General features: G+C 32.3%; 12 protein-coding genes across 15 annotated transcripts; 6 read left to right on the forward strand and 6 right to left on the reverse strand.

The window, feature by feature from the left end:
- Positions 1 to 14: 14 nt before the first annotated feature.
- Positions 15 to 885, reverse strand: LOC136783285 (protein lethal(2)essential for life-like). The gene has a single exon (XM_066743336.1). It carries the CDS (start codon positions 750 to 752, stop codon positions 150 to 152), a length of 603 nt encoding a protein of 200 aa, XP_066599433.1. The 5' UTR covers positions 753 to 885; the 3' UTR covers positions 15 to 149.
- A 1169-nt stretch (positions 886 to 2054) lies between these two features.
- LOC136780279 (protein lethal(2)essential for life-like) lies at positions 2055 to 3199 on the reverse strand. Its single transcript, XM_066738556.1, has one exon. The coding sequence runs from the start codon at positions 2965 to 2967 to the stop codon at positions 2251 to 2253; it is 717 nt and encodes a 238-aa protein (XP_066594653.1). The 5' UTR covers positions 2968 to 3199; the 3' UTR covers positions 2055 to 2250.
- Positions 3200 to 3522: 323 nt separating this feature from the next.
- LOC136780302 (protein lethal(2)essential for life-like) lies at positions 3523 to 4445 on the reverse strand. Of its 2 annotated transcripts, none has more exons than XM_066738588.1 (2): positions 4308 to 4445; positions 3523 to 4236 (listed from the first exon to the last, which is right to left on the reverse strand). In XM_066738588.1, exon 2 carries the CDS (start codon positions 4224 to 4226, stop codon positions 3660 to 3662), a length of 567 nt encoding a protein of 188 aa, XP_066594685.1. In that variant the 5' UTR covers positions 4227 to 4236; positions 4308 to 4445; the 3' UTR covers positions 3523 to 3659. The 2 variants fall into 2 exon arrangements, with proteins under 2 accessions (XP_066594685.1, XP_066594695.1); XM_066738598.1 differs by having other exon boundaries at positions 3523 to 4233; positions 4308 to 4421.
- A 139-nt stretch (positions 4446 to 4584) lies between these two features.
- Positions 4585 to 6068, reverse strand: LOC136780287 (protein lethal(2)essential for life-like). Its single transcript, XM_066738567.1, has one exon. It carries the CDS (start codon positions 5379 to 5381, stop codon positions 4746 to 4748), a length of 636 nt encoding a protein of 211 aa, XP_066594664.1. The 5' UTR covers positions 5382 to 6068; the 3' UTR covers positions 4585 to 4745.
- A 603-nt stretch (positions 6069 to 6671) lies between these two features.
- Positions 6672 to 7728, forward strand: LOC136780291 (protein lethal(2)essential for life-like). The gene is made up of 2 exons (XM_066738578.1): positions 6672 to 7146; positions 7235 to 7728. Exons 1-2 carry the CDS (start codon positions 6813 to 6815, stop codon positions 7483 to 7485), a joined length of 585 nt encoding a protein of 194 aa, XP_066594675.1. The 5' UTR covers positions 6672 to 6812; the 3' UTR covers positions 7486 to 7728.
- A 1014-nt stretch (positions 7729 to 8742) lies between these two features.
- On the reverse strand, positions 8743 to 9711 carry LOC136780312 (protein lethal(2)essential for life-like). The gene has a single exon (XM_066738610.1). It carries the CDS (start codon positions 9594 to 9596, stop codon positions 8997 to 8999), a length of 600 nt encoding a protein of 199 aa, XP_066594707.1. The 5' UTR covers positions 9597 to 9711; the 3' UTR covers positions 8743 to 8996.
- Positions 9712 to 10636: 925 nt separating this feature from the next.
- On the forward strand, positions 10637 to 12498 carry LOC136779912 (protein lethal(2)essential for life-like). Its single transcript, XM_066737860.1, has one exon. It carries the CDS (start codon positions 10940 to 10942, stop codon positions 11579 to 11581), a length of 642 nt encoding a protein of 213 aa, XP_066593957.1. The 5' UTR covers positions 10637 to 10939; the 3' UTR covers positions 11582 to 12498.
- Positions 12499 to 12590: 92 nt separating this feature from the next.
- LOC136779896 (uncharacterized) lies at positions 12591 to 14399 on the forward strand. The gene has a single exon (XM_066737824.1). The coding sequence runs from the start codon at positions 12953 to 12955 to the stop codon at positions 13904 to 13906; it is 954 nt and encodes a 317-aa protein (XP_066593921.1). The 5' UTR covers positions 12591 to 12952; the 3' UTR covers positions 13907 to 14399.
- A 237-nt stretch (positions 14400 to 14636) lies between these two features.
- On the reverse strand, positions 14637 to 17420 carry crim (QVR superfamily protein crim). Its single transcript, XM_066737898.1, has 3 exons — positions 17196 to 17420; positions 16951 to 17085; positions 14637 to 16872 (listed from the first exon to the last, which is right to left on the reverse strand). The coding sequence occupies exons 1-3, from the start codon at positions 17248 to 17250 to the stop codon at positions 16592 to 16594; spliced, it is 471 nt and encodes a 156-aa protein (XP_066593995.1). The 5' UTR covers positions 17251 to 17420; the 3' UTR covers positions 14637 to 16591.
- Positions 17421 to 17500: 80 nt separating this feature from the next.
- LOC136779921 (inactive phospholipid phosphatase 7) lies at positions 17501 to 18622 on the forward strand. The gene is made up of 4 exons (XM_066737872.1): positions 17501 to 17696; positions 17783 to 17908; positions 17996 to 18095; positions 18153 to 18622. The coding sequence occupies exons 1-4, from the start codon at positions 17679 to 17681 to the stop codon at positions 18545 to 18547; spliced, it is 639 nt and encodes a 212-aa protein (XP_066593969.1). The 5' UTR covers positions 17501 to 17678; the 3' UTR covers positions 18548 to 18622.
- An 86-nt stretch (positions 18623 to 18708) lies between these two features.
- Positions 18709 to 19580, forward strand: mRpL23 (mitochondrial ribosomal protein L23). The gene is made up of 3 exons (XM_066737885.1): positions 18709 to 18871; positions 18971 to 19250; positions 19327 to 19580. Exons 1-3 carry the CDS (start codon positions 18858 to 18860, stop codon positions 19474 to 19476), a joined length of 444 nt encoding a protein of 147 aa, XP_066593982.1. The 5' UTR covers positions 18709 to 18857; the 3' UTR covers positions 19477 to 19580.
- Positions 19581 to 20077: 497 nt separating this feature from the next.
- On the forward strand, positions 20078 to 22288 carry TTLL1B (Tubulin tyrosine ligase-like 1B). 3 transcript variants are annotated; one of them, XR_010823686.1, is made up of 9 exons: positions 20078 to 20473; positions 20562 to 20693; positions 20771 to 20836; positions 20917 to 21095; positions 21140 to 21326; positions 21392 to 21593; positions 21656 to 21876; positions 21970 to 22079; positions 22148 to 22288. XR_010823686.1 is itself a non-coding variant. In XM_066737798.1 (9 exons), exons 1-9 carry the CDS (start codon positions 20400 to 20402, stop codon positions 22278 to 22280), a joined length of 1314 nt encoding a protein of 437 aa, XP_066593895.1. In that variant the 5' UTR covers positions 20078 to 20399; the 3' UTR covers positions 22281 to 22288. The 3 variants fall into 3 exon arrangements, 2 of the variants coding, with proteins under 2 accessions (XP_066593895.1, XP_066593904.1); XM_066737798.1 differs by having other exon boundaries at positions 21656 to 21886; XM_066737807.1 differs by having other exon boundaries at positions 20078 to 20309; positions 21656 to 21886.
- Positions 22289 to 22524: the final 236 nt, after the last annotated feature.

Here is a 22524-nt window from a genome sequence, read left to right on the forward strand (position 1 = left end):
ATAATAAGACAATCTATTTGGAACAGGAACTTTATTATTTAAAAAAAATACTTAAAATAATTCAGTACAAAGAAAAATAACAGTTAAGACAAAACTATCATGAACATAGTATATAATACTTTAAATGGAAGATAATTTTACAGGTCTTTTTACTTCTCCTCCTTTTCTTCCTTCTTCTTTTCTTCCTTCTTCTTTTCCTCTGGTTTCTCAGCAATAGCTGGTTTTCCAGTGTGTTCTATTTTGATGGATCTCTCGTTGGCCTTGGAAGGAGAATCTTTGCGAGGTGCCGTGATACTGAGGACTCCATCGGATGAAAGACTAGAATTGACCTGATCAATATCACATTGTTCAGGAATCATATATTTCCTAACGAATTGTCTGGAGATCCAACCATGTTCGTCGCGCTTCTCCTCGTGTTTTCCTTCGACCACCACACATCTATCCACCACCTTCACATTGATCTCTTCAGGCTTGAACTGTTGCACATCCAAGATCACTTGGAATTTATCCTTGTCAGCCTTCACCGTTGAGGTTCCACCTTGCTCAGATTTGCGAATTAGTTCACCCCATGGTCTGTAGTACATCACTGGGCATCTTGCTCTTCTCTCAAGTGGACGTATATAATCTTCCATGATGCTCGGACTTAATAACTGATCAGGACGCAGTCCAAGGCCGAAATTCTGATCCAAAATCTGATGTGGACTATCCAGATCCTCCCACCAGTTGGAAAACAATAGTGGCACCAGAGACATGTTTTATAACCAAACTTTTATAAACTTTAAATACTTTAATAATAATTCTTCGTTCACCAGGAACAAAACTCCCAAACTCTTTTTGGCTTCTCAGTAGTTTCTCTTATGAGTGCTTTCTGTTAACTGTGCTCCTGGCTGGCAACCGCCCGTATTTATAGTATGTACCAGCACTACCAGCTGGCAACCGTCTATTACAAAGAGTGGGGAGGGGAGAGTGATACGTCCAGAGCTTTCTAGGCGGCTAGAAATTTTCGAAAATTTTCGAACTATCTTCCTATAATTTAACATACCCTAGCTAACAAATAGCTCTAATTGACGAATATTGAATCTTCCTACTATGAATTAACCTTTCTACCATATCGCTAACCTAAAATAATATTTATTATTTTACAAAGCGACCTCGTCGAATTTTCGAGACATTTTTTCGAGTCTTGCAATTTCTTAACTGTATATATGTCTTAATTATATCGCTGATCTGGATGATTCTATTTTTTGATCTTGCAAGAATCTAAACATTTGACAGCTACTGGCTATATATATGCGCAACTTTGTTTATTTACTCATTCTAATCGTAACAGAATTATTAATTTATTTTGTTTCGTTCGTATGGTGTAGAATAAATGTTTATCTTATTATTATCTCGATATAAATTTTAATCTAAATTACATTTAATGATTAGTTGACGCAAATATTCGGTTTGCACAAATAAACCGTGAATTTTTTCTATGTTTAGAATTGATTCTCCTCGTTACTTCTCAGCGTTTTTTAATGTTTCAGATTGTTGGCTATAAGCCACACATATGTCTTACTTACCTAACAGTTCACTGCACTCCAGAACCTTCTTAATTTAATTCGCACCTAAATTAACGCACATTACAAAGTTCAACTGTCACATCTTTATATCTGTGTTTACATTTTTTAAAACTTTCAATTTTCGGAGTTTTTGGGTGGCAATAAAAATTGTGTTCTGATTACAATGCTAATCCAAAGATGCATTTTTAGAATTATCTAGAATGTTCTAAAGTTTTCTAGAATGTTCGAAAATATTGTAGAATGTTCTAAAATAATCTAGAATGTTCTGAAATCATCTAGAATGTTCTAGAAATTTCTGTAAAATATTGTATGATTTTGGTTTAATTCAGTGCATTTAAAAAAGATAATTTTAATATTTCACACACATTTCCTCTTATAAAATTATGTAACTCCTTTAATTTTTTTTAATCAGATTTTGATGAAATAAGATAAATCAAAAAAACAAGAGCAGAAATTTATGATAAAGGGTTTAAGAAAATAACACGTTGATTAATTATAAAAAGAGTAATAAATTTATTAATACTAATTATTCAATACAAGCGTATTGATTTCGTATGACTGAAATAAATTATTTATATTATAATACATTAAGGTAGGAACAAAATAAAAATACGTTATTTCACGAAAAAAAAAAAATTATTAATACGTTTATAACGACCAGTCTAAGTAAGAAAAAGAAGTCTTTTTAAGCTCTCCTTCTCCGTCCACCTTGCTCATGATGAACTTTTTGTTCTTGTTGACTTTTCCTCGGTGTATTGTCATGATTGTTAGTGCCATTGTAACTATTTGGAGCACTTTGAGAACTCTCGCTGGCCTGCTCGTTCTTGTCTTTTCCGTATCCAGAATTCTCCAAATTCGTGATGGCCGGCTGTCCAGTTAACTGGATTTTGATGTTCCTCTCGGTACCCTCTTGTGTCAACATCGGCTTCTTCGGGGCAGTTATGGTCAACACACCATCAGAAGATAGCGAGGACTCTAATTTGTCCACGTCGTATTCTTGCGGTAGCACATATTTTCTCACGAACTCCCTGGCAACCCATCCGTGTTCGTCCTCCTTCTCCTCGTGCTTTGCTTCAACGATGATTTGTTTGTCCACAACTTTGACCTTGATCTCATCCGGACTAAACTGCTGAACATCTAAAGTAGCCCGGAAACTATCCTTATCGATACCCACAGGTTTGGTATTCTTGCGGTTCTTGAGAGCGTATTGCAAAAATGGATGGAACCGATTCATCAGTTTCTTATTCCTTGGTCTGTAAACCAAAAGATTTCTTCTTGGTGAATCAATGATATCCAGTATATCCTCATCGTCCACAGATTGACCAAAATGTTGGTCAGTAAGATAATGGGGCCTGTCCAAATCCTCCCACCATTTGGAAAACAGTAATGAGCCCAAAGACATGTTGAAGATTAAATTTTAATGGGAATATTATCGAAAGAATTTCAATCAAAAATTGCAGTTAAAGATGGCTTGTAATACTCTAGCCTCTAGGTTGTTTTGGCTGGCGCTGTAACTCAGTAAGTCCGACTTGAGATGCGCAACGATATCTTTATATATATATATGCGTCGCGCCGGTACAGTGGTGGGGGTCGACTATTCTCGACCTGTCTGGAACGACCGAGAAATATATAACTGGCTTTGAATTCTACCATTTCTACGTTCTACCCCATGTACGCACTAGAATATTCCAGAACGGTTGCTTGGCGCATGCGCAAGTTGAAAGTGAAAATATGGATTATTTTAACGGCTCCCTGAACAACAACCTGAAAAACCGGCGTTTCTCCAACTAATGGAGGGGGTTAAAATCCTGTCTGGCGAATGTCTAGACTTCCAAATGAATTCACGCACCTTTTCCTCCTATATAGATTTGCTTACCATTAGTCGATCTACAATTATCAAATTTTCTCAAACAAAATAGACAAAAAACAGTATAACAAAACATGAATACACAATCAATAAGTTTCAGAAAAAAAATTCTTTTTATTCCTTCACATTACATTGACCTTGAGATGATAACCAAAGTTAAAAGATTTTTTTATGCGAATGACGATGATTTTTTTTCAACATGCACAAATGAACGATGTAACTTGAGTTTAGTTGGTGTCCATCTTGTTCTCTTTTTTGGCCTCGGCGCTCTCGCGAATTGCAGGTTTCCCAGTGTGCTCGATGTTGATAACCCTTTCGCCCTCGACAGCATCCTTTGGCTTCCTTGGCACGGTAATTGACAATACCCCGTCAGATGATAGTTTAGAAGCGACTTGATCAATATCACATTGCTCCGGGATCATATATTTTCTCGAGAATTGTCTGGATATCCAGCCGTGCTCGTCTTGCTTCTCCTCGTGTTTTCCCTCAACGATTACGAATCGATCGACGACCTTCACGTTGATTTCTTCCGGTGCAAACTGCTGAACGTCCAAGACCACTTGAAACTTGTCTTTTTCAGCCTTAACCGTTGATGATCCACTCTCGCCTTGTCGCATAACCTCACCCCAAGGTCTATAGTATCTGGATGTTTGCTTCTTATTCTTAGGCAAAAGCATCCCATAAACTTGCAAATTCTCCGGAGAAATTCCCATCCCGAAATCTTGGCCCAAAACATGGTGAGGGCGATCCAGATCCTCCCACCAGTTTGAGAAAAGCATTGGTAGTAAAGCCATCTTTGACCTACTTGATTTTCCGAAATTAATAAGTAAAAATAAGTTTTCACAAAAAATCTTTGAAAGAAACCTGACAAATACCTGATTTATCAGAAAATTAGCAGTTGCAAATTTTCACAATGAGAATACAGATGCGTTTGGCTGGGCGACTGTCACTTGTATGCAAGTATAATCGAGATATACTATACCGGCCGGCCGGCAAATAATCGAAACTCGAAGTATCTCGAAAATTCGCAAGTCTCGAATCATCGAGAAACATATCGATTTAACCTTTCAATTCGACCTGTTTTTAATCAAAATTATTACTTAAAACTTAAAATACATAAAACAAGATAGATTAAACTTTTAGGGATAATTTAAAAAAAAGCGACAATTTAATTTGTAACTATCAATTTATTGTTTGTGTATAAAAAACAACATTACAAACAATAGCTTATTTGTAACTCACGCATACATTAAATAGCATCATCATTGGCACAAAAATCAATTAATTAATTAAAGGAGATTGCAAATTCAGTCTTATTTAATTGGAGTGGTTGGAGTAGTTTCTTCTGTTTCAACGGTGACTTCTTCATCGACTTGGTTATTTTCGATCTTATCTTTACCCTTTTGCTTGGAATCATCACGAATGGCCGGTTTTCCAGTTCTCTCAATAGCAATAGTTCTCACATTTTCCGGTGGGACCTCTTTCAAAGGTGCGGTAATTGTGAGAATGCCATCTGAGGAGATGCTGGAAGTGACTTTATCAACGTCCACCTGATCTGGCAGTATGTATTTCCTAACAAATTGCCTGGACACTGTTCCATGTTCGTCCTTCTTCTCTTCGTGTTTTCCTTCGACCACTAATACCCTGTCTACCACCTTCACGGAAACCTCCTCCGGCTTGAACTGCTGTACGTCCAAGATAACCTTAAAAATATCCTTGTCCATGGAGATGGTCGACGTTCCACCACCATTCTTCCTCATCAACTCTGCCCATGGTCTGTAGTACAAGTCGCTGAATCCTGGTGGATAGTATCTCTCAAGAATACTTGGGAAAACCAACTGATCCTGATGTAAGCCGACTCCAAAATTTTGGTCGTTCAACCTATGAGGTTGGTCAAGATCTGCCAACCAGGCAGAAAACAATAAAGCTGGCAATAATGGAGACACCATCCTTGCTTGATTTTCTCTCTCTAAGTTTATTGACACTTGAAAATACTTCTTCTGTTTGATACTTGTCACTTGTGTTTTGAATTTTTGTGCGACTCAGCTTGGCGCTGCGGCTTATATGCGAAAGCTTACCGTGAGTGGTGGGGATGAACACCGGTCGCGAGTCTTCGAGAATTTACTGACAGATAATACTGCAACACGTTTATACGTTATTCTTTTTGGTCCACGTCAGCCATTACCATTATGATTTGAGCCACGTGTGGACCAATGAGAACGAGATACGATTACGATGTACCTTTTTTTTGAGCAGACGAATCACCTTCGTGCAGAAGTTACTTGAACCTAGCCCGAAATTGCATCATCCTAGAGGAACAAATAATAATGCTCTTTCTCCCTTATTCTCTCTCATTAGCATGCATCTATGATTCTATGCCAATATTTATATTGAAAAACATGTAATTATCTCATACACTTTAATTTAGAACATTTAAATATACTTTCATCGAAATTACACTCGATAATAGATTGTGAAGACTCGTATTTTTTTGTTTATATGATGACTAATAATGAGGAATAATAAAAAATATACATTCTTTACATCCTCAATATTTTTTCTATAGCTGCGTGAATCACATTTGGTGTTGAAGAGCATGATGCAAATTTTATCTTTTTAATTAATAGTAAACATTACAGTGTAACAAAAATAATATTATCACACTTACTGTCTTATCTGTCTATATTTATACAGTGAGTGATATCGTATCAAAGTTGTGAGCGCCGGAAACTTTGACCAGTTGCATTTAATTTTTTTTCTCGATCTTTCGATTATTTGGCATATGTTAACCACCTGGACTTATTCACAAAATTAACATTGACGAATGAGAAAAAATCTTTGTATCTAGAAAATTCTAGAACTTTCTACAAAATAAAAATTTTTAGGGGAAGCTTGTTATATATTCTAAAATTCAATTATCTTTTCATCCTTTAATTCCAATATACTCTGCCGATTTATTAATTTTACTATTTGTTAAAACGGTTTGTTTGAAAGAGGTCATCATCATGAAGAGCGACAGGCGTGCAATAAAAATTGAGATATTTGATCATTTTATCTGTTATTTTTTTTTTAATTTCTTGAAAGAGGGGGAAAAAGTGTTGATATAGAGATTGACAAGTATTTATTTTTATTAAATAATTTTTAGAAATTTCTAGAAGAGTCAAGTGCTTTCTCGAAAATTCGCTGCTCTTCTAACGTTTTCGGTTGGAGGATCGACGCGCGCATATAAAAGGTAGCCGGCCGGCGCGAGCGGCAGTACAAAATTACCAGGCAAATAGAACGCATCTAAGAAGACTTGCACTACCGGAAAACGGTTTCGAACTTATTCCCAACATTGAATATTTTGTTAAAGGCAAAGTATTAAGTATTTGTGAGTTCAAATGAGATCAAGAATGTCGATAGTTCCACGTTTGGTTTCTCACTGGTGGGAAACTTTGGATCGTCCACACCGACTGATCGACCAACATTTCGGCTCAGCAATGGACCCCGAGAGATTATTCAATCAAGTGGAAAGAAGGATAAACCAGCTCAATCAACCGTTCTACTCGATGTTTCCTTATCACAGACCATGGGCAGATCTCATGCGAGAGGAAGACAGTGGCTGGTCCGTTGTCAAAAACGAGGATGACAAATTTGTTGTCTCCCTTGATGTACAGCAATTCAAACCCGAAGAGGTCAACGTAAAGGTCGTCGACAATTACATCATCATCGAGGGTAAGTCTCAATTTCCTATTTTAAAATTAACAAATCCTAGCATAACGAAAAAGCTAACCTAACCTAACTTCGTTTTTGTTTTTTACAGGGAAACACGAGGAGAAGCAGGATGACCATGGAATAATATCTAGACACTTTGTGAGGAAATACTTAGTCCCAGAACAATGCAATCCTGAGATGGCCACGAGCACGTTGTCTTCGGATGGTGTTTTAACCATTAGTACACCTAGAAAACCAGAAGCTCTCGAGAACAAAAAGGAAAAACCCATTAAAATTGAACATACTGGAAAACCAGCGTTGGAGAACCAAGACGAGGAAAAGAAGAGGGCTGTGAATTAATTGATTTCCTTTTCTAATGGCTTAGATATTTTCTCATACATAGTTCATAATTTTTGTAATTTTCATTACTTGAAACGTGCATCGTATTATCGTCTTTAAGTGCCATTATATCTCGTCATGTTGATTAAAGATACTTACTGTGTAATTTGTTTTTGTTATTTTCTGGGTAGTATTAGAACCCATTTTGTACTTTGTAGAAGTATTGAATTTTTAGTAATAAAATAAATTCTAGTTGAAAATATATTTACTTTTTTCTTACTATCAATCCAAAGGTCATGGTACACGAAAATACTTAAAGCAATAAGGTTTGAGTAGATAAAAAAACTCTATAACAAAATCTTAGCCATTACCACTGAAATTTTCGACTGTCATTGGTTTATTTTCTTAGGCTTGTTATTGCTTTCAATAATTTCGTGAGTCATGGTCCTAGCTTTTATTCATTTGAAATTAAGTATTTCTATTTTGGAAATTGAATCATTCTATTCATTCCATGATTTAATAATTAATTTTGATTGGATTTTACAGTATACGTAAATTTAACTGAAATATTAACGAATCAAATTTTCGAAGTGTGTAACACACTCTAATCTAATAAAAGTTTTTGGAGTTTTTCTAATCGCGAGTTCAGGTACCTGTAATAGTATGCATAAAGTATATGTCAATCCTCTGCATTCACATTAATAATAAAAAATTAGAGATACTCAGTGCGTATCAGTGTAGATCTTCGGACTCAGGATTAATTTTAATCGAAGAAAAATATGAGATTCATTTTGTTAAGTAATTATCAATTATGTTACAAGAGCATGAGTTTCCTTTTTATATTTTCTACACTTAAAATTGAGATTGAAGATGCAAAATAATCTTAGTAAAAATATATCGATTTATTCATACTCCGTTAATCTTAAACTTATGGCTGCCTCGTCGTGCGTATCACGCGTATTAAATAATAAAATGACGATGAAAAATTATTTGGATGATCAAGTATAACTTAAAATGTAGCCTTTAATTTAGATAAATTGCTGTGAACCTATTTGGTCATATCTCAAATAAAAAACTATGATGCTACTCGAATTATTGTTTGACACAAAATGAATTATGATAATTAACTAACTTCGATACCAAATTATTTTATCCCCCGCGTAATTTAATTTTACACCTAAACGCGTATTAAATTAAATTTATTAAGAATGTATTTTACAATTTATCAAGCGCCTACCAGTATACACAAGGGCATAGAAAGAACACAAAACCGTCAAATTTATTATCACTTGAAGTTTATTTAGAACAAAGTTACTGAAATGTGCATAGTTCTTAGGAAACAAAACCATATAGTTTATAACTTACATCTACAACTTCAATACTTTAAAAGTTGAGTGAAACAGAAACTTACAACAAGTGTCTTAAGAAATAATTTGCAATAAAAAAAAATTACAATGAAATGAACAGAAAGAGTGTAAAAGGAATGAGATTGGTATTTGGAAAGATCACATGACTATTATATCAGTCTACTTCTACTTCTTCTTCTCCTTTTCCTTTTCCTTCTCGACTTCCTTGGTCTTCTGTGGCTTCTCCTGGATAGCTGGCTTTCCAGTATGCTCAATTTTGATGTTCCTCTCATTCTCTAACTTAGGTACGTCCTTCCTGGGAGCTGTGATAGTCAAAACTCCATCGGACGATAACTTCGACGAGACTTGCTCAATATCGCACTGCTCCGGGATCAAATATTTCCTGCTGAACTGACGGGAAATCCATCCATGTTCGTCCCGTTTTTCTTCATGTTTAGCGGTTACCACAATGCACCTGTCCACTGCTTTTACATCAATCTCGTTAGGCTCGAACTGTTGTACGTCCAAAACCACTTGGAACTTATCCTTATCAGCCTGAACAGTCGATGATCCTCTTTCCTCGACTTGTCTCAACAAATCCGCCCATGGTCTATAGTAAACCAATGGGTTATTTCTTCTTTCCCTTGGATAAGCATACATCTCCAGCCTGCTAGGTGTCAAGAGTTGGTCAGGTGTTAATCCTAACCCGAAATTCTGGTCCAATAAACGGTGTGGTCGATCCAAATCTTCCCACCAGTCAGAAAACAACAATGGTACAAGAGACATTTTCTTTTAATTCGACTTGTAACTATCAGACTTTAAAGAAATTACTCGAAGATTTTTCGCTTCTAGCGAGATAATAACTGTTCGGTTGCTTTACGAATACTAACCGTCTCGTCGGCAACCGGCTGTATTTGTAGCAACGCAGTTGCCTAGCGAATAATCTGGAATTTTCGCGACTGATGGCGCTGGATTCTTCCCGAATAAACCCGAATCAAATAACATTTATAACAATATCATCTCTTAATTTGGTTATATCTACATTGAAAAGTTAAAAAAAAAAAAAAAAAAAAATAGTTTCTGCCATTTTAGAGGCATTATACATCTTTTAGATAAACTTTAATTTTAATTTTGTTAATCGTATGAATTTGGCAGTTATGATTTCATATCGCTTATTTATTAATTGATGTATTAATGATAAGAATAATAACTCTTCTTTTTTTAATACTTTCCTTTTTGATAAATATTTTAAACCAAGATGAAATTATATATTCATCTTATAGATTTTTTTTTAATTTTGTTATTAACATCTATTCAATTTAATCCTTTATTGATAAATGTTTTATTTTTACAAGGAACTTGATTTATTAATTTCACAAATGATTTAATATTAAAATGTAGGAATTGTTAGTTATATTGATAAATAAATCTAGAATAATAAGTCCTGTGAGAATTTTCTATATTTTGTATGTTTGTTTCATTCATTTATATTCAGAAAATTTCAACAATACTGCCGGTTGCCGGTATTCCATCATAAATTAAACAAGGAAAACAAATGAATGTTAAATTAACTTTGTTTTCACAAGTGAATTGAAATAAATTAATGAATTAAAGCATTATTTCAGCACATATTGAAAGCATCGTTTTAAATTACTTAAAAAAAATAATATGTTCAAGATCGTCTCTGATAGAACATTCTGTTTCTGGATACTACGAAACTGTTCGAGAGTAATCGAGTGGTGCCAGAAAATTCTGGATTCACCGACTGTCATTTCGCCGTCCTACTCTATCCCCCACCATCCCCCACCACCACTCTATCCGGCAACCGGCATAGTATATAACCTCGTACAACAAGTTAACAAGTTATAATACAAGCGCACTAAGCTTATTGTCACATATCGAGCGCTATACAAGTAGAAAGAAGGTAAAAGATTGAGCCACGAAAATTCAGAGCAAGATTCCAGATGGTTTTTATAAACAACTGTCTGTTGAATGACTAAAGTCGAATTTAAAGTTTTGGAACAAGATTTAAGTAAAGTTACATAGTGAAGCCATTAGAAGCAAATCATCGAATTAACCACGGAAATATTGTCTGAATTGTTTTGTTAAAGAAACAAATAAATTGAATCATGTCTCTATTACCATTACTGTTTTCCAACTGGTGGGAGGATTTGGATCATCCTCATCGGCTTCTCGACCAACACTTTGGTTTGGCATTAAAACCTGAAGATCTTCTGTCTTCGCATGCACTGTCATCACCAGAAACTGAAGTTTTTGTGCTTAGACCTGGTAAAAGAAGCCTTCAGCGATATCAACCATACGAAAGGAGTCTGAGAAAATCTTCTGGAGCCTCTACTGTACAAGCTGATAAAAATAAATTTGAAGTCACACTTGATGTACAGCAATTTGAGCCAGAAGAAATTTCGATTAAAGTGGTTGACAAGAGTGTTGTGATAGAGGGCAAACATGAAGAGAAACAGGATGAACATGGATGGATCTCCAGACAATTTACTAGGAAATATTTGGTACCTGAGCAATGTGACATTGAGCAATTAAAGTCAACATTGTCTTCCGATGGAGTTTTGACTATCTATGCACCAAGGAAGGAGGTAGAAGCACAGAAGAAGGAACGGGTCATTCAAATCCAAACTACTGGACAACCAGCTTTAAAAGAAGCGTCAATAAAATCTGTTGAGCCCCAAGGTTCTCAGAATCAGAAGACTTCACAACTTTCTCAACAAAGCCAAGAGAAACGAGTCAAGGCGGCTTAAATTTAAAAAAATTTTATTATATCAGTACTTATAATTCACTTATTGTCATTTCACTGTAAACTTTCATCTCGTCTTCTACTTATAAGATTTAAATTTATTTAATTTTAATGGTCAAACCATTAATTTTTGTGTTCAAATGAAGTTCCTTTTTTTTGTATAAAAATTATTATTTGTTAATAAGTAAAAAGACTATTTGTAATAAATTACTTTTTTTACTTAACAATAATGTTTATTATTAGTACCCTCCTGTGTGTGTAATTTTTTTGTTTGAATATAAAAACATTGATGTAAAAGCTACTTAGCTTTATGTCACTTGTAATTCTCCCCAAAGCATGAACATAAAACTTTGTTTATCCCTGCAAATAAAAAACTTTCAATTTTTGTAAGATCTTCCTAAAAGTGATTTCTATCTAGATACCAAGAAGTAAAATATTAAATATTTATATCCCTTATTGTTACAAACTTAAATAAACTTTTATGTTCACTGTATGAGGTATAAATTAAGTGACATATTATTTAATAAAACAAATAATATATTAGCATATAGTTTTTTGAGCTATGATAAATAAAATATTTACTTATTACAATTAGAAATACAAAATCTACTGTTTTAAGTTTTGTCTTTCAAATATATAAATATATAACTAACCATCCTATTAAATGATATTCACATAACACTTGCTTTACTTTGATAGAGGCAATAGATGACACTTCTCTCTCTTTCATTATTGGGATGACCTTCAGTGGTATACTGAAGAAAAGGTAAAGATCACCTTGAAAATACTTTGAATTAGAACCCTTCATTTTTTTATTATGGATAATTGTAGCTGGCCTCAAGAGGTTTCCGAAATTTTTCTTTATTTCATCCATTTATTTACTTTACATGATATGGCAATTTCAAAGTGTAGGGATTATATACACAGCTAGAGATGACACAAAATCTATAAAAATAAATTTTTTTAAATTTTAGACGGATATTGTATATTAAATTCTTATGTGCTATAGTCCAATAATCTACAACCTGAGTTAGAGAAAATCCCTATTTCAAGTATATCATTATAACCGTATAATAAACAAGTTTCACAACTACATACATCATGATGATCATGATACATCCCGGTAAGACTGAAGGCAAACTCAGAAAACTTCAAGCAAAGTTCCAAACGAAGTTTTTACAAATGGTTATCTATTGAATTTTAAAATTCCAATTCAAAGTTTAGGGATAAGATTAATGTAAAACAAAACAGTTGAGGGTATTAACAAAAAATCACTTAATTGTTACAAAGTGCCTGTAACAATAATAAAGGGAATACATTATTGCAAGCTGCTGTTGCTAATAAGAATAAGAATATTACAGGTAAATTTTTCAAAATGCCAATAGAGCCAAAACAAATTCAATCACTGTTTAGCCCTGACTGTGAGTTGGATAAGCTTCAGGAGTTTAAAAGTGCTATAGAGAATTTTATTCAGGATACTAGAATTTACTATTCTATGTTAGTAGATTATGCAGTAACAAATATATCAGAGGAGAATATTTTTCCTTGGAAGACTCTTAAGGATGGTTCTTATTACCTAAGAGAAGTATATTACTTAGTTGAGTTGTGCAACCATATTATACCTGGTACGATAAAGAATAAAATCATACAATCAATAATTACTTTCCTAGAAGAATTAGAGTTTGAACCACATCACATATCAGAAGGGTATACACCGGAAGCTTATAATGGGATCATTAGAGACTTTGTTTCCAGTGGGAAAGATACCAATTATTATAAGCTCTTATATAGTCAGGACAAGAAAGATATAAGCTTGTTCATAATAATGATTTGCATTAAAATTGAAATTCCTATAAGAGAGTTTTTAATGTCAATAAATCAGTCATACCATGAGAAGATACTAAAGAAATCTTCTGGAGCTGCTACTGTACAAGCTGATAAAAATAAATTTGAAGTTATACTCAATGTACAGGATTTTGATTCAAAAGAAATTTTGATTAAAGTGGTTGACAAGAGTGTTGTGATAGAAGGCAAACATGAAGAAAAACAGGATGAACATGGATTGATCTCCAGACAATTTACCAGGAAATATTTGCTACCTGTACAATATGACATTGAACAGTTAAAGTCAACATTCTCTTCTGACGCAGTTTTGACTATCTGTGCACCAAGAAAAGAAGTAGAAGCACAGAAAGAAATGGTAATTCAAATCAAAGCTACTGGAGAACCAGCTTTAACAACAGCATTAGCACATTCGGCACAAGCTTCCCAACCCCAAGGAAATTCGAATTTACTTAATGATTCAGAAAACATCTACAGGGCTTTCTAAAAAATTTTATTATATCAGTATTTAATTCACTTATTGTCATTTCACTGTAAGCTTTCATCTTATGTCTGCATATAGAATATAGAAGCTCCAAACTTAATTTTGATGGTCATACCATTAATTTCTGTGTTCAAGTGAAATTATTTTTTCTTTATAATAATTATTATTTGTTACTAATAGGTAAAAAGATTGTTTGTAATAAATTACATTTTTTTATTTATCAATAATGCTTATCATTGTTACCCCCCTATGAAATCCTTTATAAATTTGTAATCAACATATTTTTATATAAAGGTTATAAAATAATTTAAATACTATGGATTTCTCAGTTGTAATAAATACAATATCTACATATCATAACTAGATATAAAATAATTTTATTGTTGAAGACTTCTGGTCAGAATGTTACTTAAACGGACAGAGTAAATTTACCATCATTTGTAGTACATATAAAGATGCTTTAATTAAACTTATGTACTTTTTATAGCTAAAAATAATTAAAGTTACATTAATATTTTTACAAAATTAAGAAATTTATCAGTTTAAAGATTAATATCAGCAGGTATTCAAATCATTACATTAAAGACAAAATGATGTGTGGAAGCAGACCTTTTTGATAAAGGAAAAATATTTATATTTGCCAATCGCAGTAGCCCTGTCCCCACTACCACCCTTTGCGGCTAATATTTCTATTATGATAAATCATTATAACCGTATAAGTTGTAATCTTGTAATCAGTTAACAAGCTTGAGAATTTCGTATACGAATAGAGCCAGTAGAAAACGCAATATATTCACGACTGAAATTCCAGGTGAAGTCTTTATAAATATATACAGTTACATACTAGAACTATGAAATTTTGATTCCAAGATTTGGAAAAAGGCTTAAGCTTTTAAACAATGTTAAACATTTAAAATCATCAAATATAAATAATAGAATAATTACAAATATCTGTAACAATTAAATAAAGAATATACATTATTGTTAATTGCTGTATAGTTATATACATGCACATAAGATTATTGTAGGTAAATTGTTAAAAATACTGACAGAACCAGATCAAGCTCAGTCACAATTTATCCTTGAATGCGACCTGTATAAGCTTCAGAAATTAAAAGAAGATGCAGAATATTTTATTCAGAGAACTGAAGTTTACCTTATTATGTTGCAAGGTTTTTCAGACCCACCAGGTTCTGAAAAAAAAACTTCTCCTTGGAAGACTCTTAAGGAAGGTTCTTATTTCCTAGGAAATGCACATAACTTAATTAAGCGTTACAAAAACCTTGTACCAGATCTAATAGATATAAATATAAAGACAGTAGATGATATACTGGTAAAGCTAGAATTTAGTTCAGATCACATATCAAGAGGGTATACACCTGAATGTTATAATGGTACAGTTGAAGTTTTTGTTTCCAAAGGGCAGGGTACCAAATATTATAAGTTACTGCATAGTGAGCTCAAACGAGATATAAGAATATTCATACTTATAGCAGAATTAAATATTATCAAGCCTATATAAATGTTTATAGAATCAATTAAAAATCAGTTAAAAACACTATAAGATAAGTCTTAAGAAATGCTCAGAAGCCTCTATTGTACAAACTGATAAAAATAAGTTTGAAGTTATGCTTGATGTAGAGCAATTTGAGCCAAAAGAATATAAATTTCGATTAAAGTGGTTGACAACAGTATTGTGATAGAGGGCAAACATGAAGAGAACAGGATGAATACGGATTGATCTCCAGACAATTTACTAGGAAGTATTTGGTACCTAAGCAATGTAATATTGATCAGTTAAAGTCAACATTGTCCTTTAATGGAATTTTGACTATGTACCAAAGAAGAAGGTAAAAGCACAGAAAATGGAACAGGTCATTCAAATCCAAACTACTGGAAAACCAGCTTTACAAGAAGCAACAACAAAACCTATTAATGTCTAAACCTCTCAGCCTCAGAAGTCTTTCAATAATGTGAACAGAGTTAAGAAATATGATTGAAGGTTGTTTAATTTCTAAAGGATTTCAGTTTATTAATATTTAATTCACATATTGTTATCTCACTATAAGAATAGTTATAATAACTGTTTCTAAGAACTTACTTTTCTACTCATCAATAAAATTTATCATTCATGTATGTTTTTCTGTAAATCTTTACAATTTTTTTTAATAAAAATATTTATTTATACAAAAATTATATAATACTACAAATAGTATAGTTTTCACAATTGTAATAAATACAATATGTACATATTATAACTAGATACAGAATAATTTCATGGTTTAGAGCATCTTCTGGACGGAATATGTTACTTTATATGTATGCACAATTTAAAATTATTTGGTATACCTATATAAAAATGCATTAAATCTACGAATTTTTATAGTTAAAAAATAATTAAAAATGCTTCAACATTTGTATAAATTTAAAAAATTGATGATAAAAAAAAATTTGACCACACCATCAAAAGCATTTAAAATCTATATTTGTTTATAAAAAACTAAGTTCTGATTAAGGCCACAAACAAAATAATTGTTCAAAACTGTATTAACAGACAATATGTCTCAACTGCATATAACTCTAAGGAAACTGAGAGATTACCATCTTTAGTAATATGTGACCAAACTATACCTAACATTATTTTTGATGGATATATTTTTACCAATAATATTAAATATTAAAACTCTCCTAAAGCACCAATTGATGCAATATTAAAAGTGATGTTAACAAAGCAATTGAAATTTTAATGCTAATGGCACCATTGCATCTATTATCAAAATAGCAAAAACACCATGTAACATTGTCGTAATGGTTACGATATATATCTAGCTCATCTATATTATTGAATACATAATTTGAGAGATGAGGATCTTTTGCAGCAGGCCTACAACCTTCATACCGATCAGCTGGAATGTCTGTTCGAAAGCCTCTCAAAGAGCTCAAACATTCTCTTGTAATTATAGTTTCAGCTGGAACAATATAAATTTAATAACACAAGATTACAGTTCAGTAATGTTTCACTGAAATATAATAATATTAAATCATACCTCCTTTCCTTTCAACGAGTTTTACACATTTATCATCATATTCTGGACACGTTTCTCCCCAATACCATAACCAATTGAAAGGAGTGCCACACCCTGGCTGATTACTATTACATCTGTAACAATATAAACTTTGTCCTGAAAAATAAAAGTTATTTTGCGATAAGTTTGCATTAAAAAATTCGAATAATATTTAAATCATTGGATAGTTTTAGTCAAACCCTGTAAATTAATACAAAATTATTAACCTTCCTTCATTATCAAACTAAGTACGAAAATCACACAAATCACTTTAAATGACATTTTCGTATATTTTGATAAACAATGTGAACAAAATTTTATTCTTTTTACTTCGATAAAGAATAAGCAAACAACAAAAACAATGTACGAATAGTGTTTAGCGTGGTTGTTGGGGTTTTGACTGTTTGTGACAACATTCGGTGATGGAACACACCTTACATACCACCCACAACACACCACCAAAGTTCCCAGCTCTACACCGACTACACCTATGTATATTGTATGTATACATACTACTTATAAAGTGTTTGTAAGTTGTACAGACTCAACTGAACTAACCTTAACTGAACCCTGAGAGTTTATGACAGAACGAAATTATTGTATATAAAGAAGCATTATCACTGGAAGATTCTTATCTTTTTAATCTTATCTAGTACTTTTATGATTCAACACAATTTATAATTATATTTCATATAGTTTTAAAAGTTACCATGGACAAGCCAGAAAAAGTAATAACACAATATCTGTTATTTATAATCGTAATAGTATTTTATTATTAAACAATTGAAATTTATATTATATTATTTAATTTTAGAGGGAACTGCCGTCCTTTTTAAAAAAGCTTCTAGTTACTGATGTCTATTTGACAAATGAACTTGTTGCTGCATCTGAAAAATGTTTATCTATTAAACAATTAAAAGTACATTACAAGGCTTTAGAGGTTTACAATCTATTTCTTAAATATTTAAAAGTTATAATTTTATGTTAATAATTATTTTAAGAAAATAACATTATTAATTTTAAACAGATATCATGCCATGGTATACCATGGATTGCTGGGTGGTTAGCATTAATTTGGATAATGAGCAACAGAGATCATTATCAAATGCAAGTCAACATGTTAATAGGTATTATACAAGTAACATATCTTATATTGTTATTATATTGATATTTTTCTCTTTTAGGATTATTATTTGACATAGTGGTTGTTGCTGTTTTAAAAGCTCTGACCAGGAGAAGACGTCCAGCAGATAACGATGATTGTTTTGCTATAGGTCCTGATAAATATTCTTTCCCATCTGGCCATGCATCACGGACTGTATTTATTGTATATTTCTTTTATTACCTTTGGCCAGTTTCTACTATATTTATACCGTCTCTTTTAGCATGGGCATTTTGTGTATGTTATTCTAGAATTTTAATGAAAAGACACCACATACTTGATATTTGTGGTGGAATAGTTTTAGGTATATTTGAAGGGCTCTTTATGAGTTGTATATATTTGGATAAATCAACCTGCATTAATTTAATTTCTTGGCTAACTGATGAAAAAGTGGATGGTCCAGAGTATGATGTATAAAATAGTATATGAAAATTTTATGATTTATTTTTTCTTCAAAGTAAATAGATAAAGGAAATTTTTGAAAAGATTGAAGTACAGTTTGTTCCCAGTTCCCAAATATTCCTAATTCCCATCCTATCCAATAAATTTCGTTAGCTTTCAAATGTAAGCACTAGATGGTGCATTACATGCCTGCGTTTTATAGGTTAAGAAAGCAGTTAATCAACAGTATAACAAAAATTAATAAAACTTTAATGTAATATAAAATACATTTTGCATAAAAAAAATATTGTATATACTTACGATATTTCTTTATTAATAGTGTAAAATGTCAACACGTTGGTAAGTAAAATGTTTAAATTAAGACTATAAAATAATTGTTATTTATTAAAGCTTTCTTGAAGTTGAATCAAATTTACATTAATATAATGGTAATTTTAGGTATCCCATTTACAACAGAGGAAATCCGCAATTACGCGTATTCCTACCAAATTTTTGGTTGAAACTAGTAAAACCTGAATTTAAACAGCCTAATAATGTGGTCACATTCCATTGCTGCATGCAGATGACAAAATATGATATTAAAAATTATTTAGAAAAAATTTATAAAATACCAGTGGTGACTGTTAGAACCAGAATTGCTATGGGTAAAACGTATAGACATTCTATCGTTAAATATGTTGTTAAAGATGATGATACTAAAATAGCTTATGTAGTTTTAGTAAGTAAAAATAGTTTTTCTAATTTTGCATACTTTTATAAGTAGTGATTTTTACAATTTGATTCTTGGTTTTTAGCCTAAAGATGTGAGTTTTGAATTTCCAAATCTTTTCCCTGAAAATAAAGAAGATGATCTTGAAAAGGAAGCAGAAAAAACATCCAAAGAGCAAAATAAATTGTTAGAAAGTAAAGTTCGAAATCCTGGTCTAATGCCTTGGTTTAATTAACATAGTATTGTAGTCAATTTAAAATTAATAAATACTGTATAATAAATGTAAACAATGTTATATTTATTATCTATTATTTATTACAATGAAATAGACTAGTCATAATAATACGAATATTTTTATAGTTCTGACATCATATATTCATAAGATTTACACTGCGGACATTGATTAATATCACAAAGAAACACCGTCTACAATAAGAATAGAAGCTTATAAATTGGTAATAATAATTAATATAACAAGAAAGATTATTTGTATATACAAACTTGAGGGTGTGCGGGACAAAAATAACGTAAACGGCCCCAAGCATAGAAACCACAAATATTACAAATTATATTAGTGTGCGGTCTTGTACAGAGGCATTGGTCCGTCAATTTTGTAATAGAGCCCCATGTTCCTCTTCCCCGTCCAGCTTGTTTGATAATCTTTTTATTCTCCATTTCTGAAGTTTGTTAGAAATGATTAGTCACATGCACTTTTTTATACAGTTTAATTACAAAATCCTGCTGTTTCTAATATATGATAATACGCACTTGCGATTACAAAAAGCATACACATGCGTATAAAGGAAAATGTGGAATAACAAAACACTTACTCGCTCAGGCATTTATTCCAATTATCGTCCTTGCCTCGACAAAAGCCTGTAATAAACTAAATTTTGTTGATAGTATGTACAAACTACAAGAGAGTTAGCTATGGTTTTTCAAAATTTTCTAGTGTTCTCATTGGTTGCAGTGTTTGTTATGATTCGTATTCCGCCACTGAAAGGTTGACGTTGATCTACTGCGACGCCAAAGCATATAATAATCAGAAAAAAACAACATGGCTAAAAGGTAAGTAAATATAAAATTCTAGGCGAAAAATCTAATACGAATTATCGATCAAACAAAGACCCCTTTTCTCATTTCGTAACTGCAACAAAAATGTCGACAAGCACAACTGTTATAGACAATAAACGTGCGGGTAATAATAATTTAATATATTCCATTCATGGCAGGTATGAAATAATAATAATAAAACGAGAATGTAAGAATTAAGAAAATATTATTATTTGGCCTATAATATACTGATTGTTTTTATGTTAGAATACCTGCAAGTGGAAATGACAAAAATAGAATAACTTTCTGCACTGATATGGAGAAATCCGTTATTGTTCATAATTTCGAGAAAAGAGGATGGTTGCAAGTGGGTCCTGATGACGATTGGAACTTTTATTGGTAATATTTCGAGAAACTTTGAAAAGTAAAAATGTGAAAAATGTTCCAGCGTTGTTCATAATGGTATATATGTACAGGGCTGTCACACAATCTTGCAGAAATATTTTTAGTGTTGAAACTGGATATAGAATGGGAGATCACCAGTGAGATTTATTTAACTTACAAAAAAAAGAGAGTAAACAAGTGCATATAATTGAATAATTATTATCGACCAATATTTCAGAACGATCAATCATTTTCCAAATCATTATGAGTTGACACGCAAAGATCTTCTCGTAAAAAATATCAAACGTTATCGGAAAGACTTGGAGAGAGAAGGAAATCCTCTTGCGGAACGGGCTGATGTACCAGGGAAATATTTACATCTTGACTTTATACCAGTTACTTTTGTTTTGCCTGCAGGTAAATTTAATGAAAAAACTTTCTCATTCATTCTCTCTCGTTAGATTATAATATGTTTGTCGAGGAATACCGAAAATCCCCCCAGAGTACGTGGATAATGAAACCCTGTGGGAAATCTCAAGGTGCAGGGATTTTTTTGATTAATAAATTGAGCAAATTAAAAAAATGGTCACGTGAAGCGAAAAATCCATTTAATCCTAACTTGACCAAAGAATCATATGTCATTTCTAGGTAAGAGCAAAAAAGCATGGAAAACTTATACCAAAAGAATGATACACGTATATTGTTTAACGCAGGTATATCGATAATCCTCTGTTGATCGGTGGAAAAAAATTCGACCTCCGCTTATACGTTCTTATTACATCGTTTCGTCCACTGAAAGCATATTTATTTAAATTAGGATTCTGTAGATTCTGTACAGTAAAATATGATACTAGTATCCAGGAACTTGATAATATGTACGTTCACTTGACAAATGTGTCTGTACAAAAGCACGGTGTAAGTAAACAGAAAATCAACTCGAATGATTTTTACTTAAAGCACTAAATTGTGAAATTTAGGACGAATACAATAGTATGCATGGTGGTAAATTGAGCGTGCAAAATTTACGTTTATATCTTGAAAGCACACGAGGGAAAATTGTGACAGAAAAATTATTTGATAACATCTCTTGGTGCATTGCTCATTCTTTAAAAGCGGTTGCACCGGTAATGGCAAATGATCGTCACTGTTTTGAGTGCTACGGTTATGATATAATAATAGATAATAAGTTAAAACCTTGGTTAGTTGAGGTTTGTGTACTTTGTAATATTAAATGATTTTAATGATATGTGAAATTTGTGTATGTTTATTGTTAATGTAATTGCGATTTTAGGTTAATGCATCTCCTTCCTTAACATCGACCACAGTAAATGATCGGATATTGAAATATAAACTGATCGACAATATAATTTCTGTAGTGTTACCACCGGACGGTGTACCTGAGTAAGTAAAACACTGTATTCTCTTTAACACATTTTGTACTAAATAAAACTCAAAACGTCCCTATTTAGCGTGAGGTGGAATAAGTGCCCATCAACAGAATCGCTGGGAAACTTTGAATTATTGTTGGACGAAGAATTGGCAAGCCAGGACGAGAAAGATAATCCTCAAAAATACCGTGGAGGATCTTGTAAATGGAAATAAAGTTAAACAATATTTAAAATACAGTAACAAAGGTCTCATTTTATTTTTACAAATATGTTACATATGAATGATTACATTGATGCAATTGTAAAAAAAATATAGACATTAATTTCAGTCTTCAAGGCTAAAAAAAAAATTTGCTAGTTTCCTCATTCAAGGCAGTTCACATTGGCAGTGTGAGATAAAAATATTTATACAATTTGCCTATTTGTACAAAACTTGACAAGTTTTAATATTGTTGTCT

The sequence above is a fragment of the Prorops nasuta genome, unplaced genomic scaffold (assembly GCF_024137725.1).
Source record: "Prorops nasuta isolate Cenicafe-Biocafe unplaced genomic scaffold, Cenicafe_Pnas_1.2 PNAS00002, whole genome shotgun sequence".
In the NCBI taxonomy this organism is placed as follows: domain Eukaryota; kingdom Metazoa; phylum Arthropoda; class Insecta; order Hymenoptera; family Bethylidae; genus Prorops; species Prorops nasuta.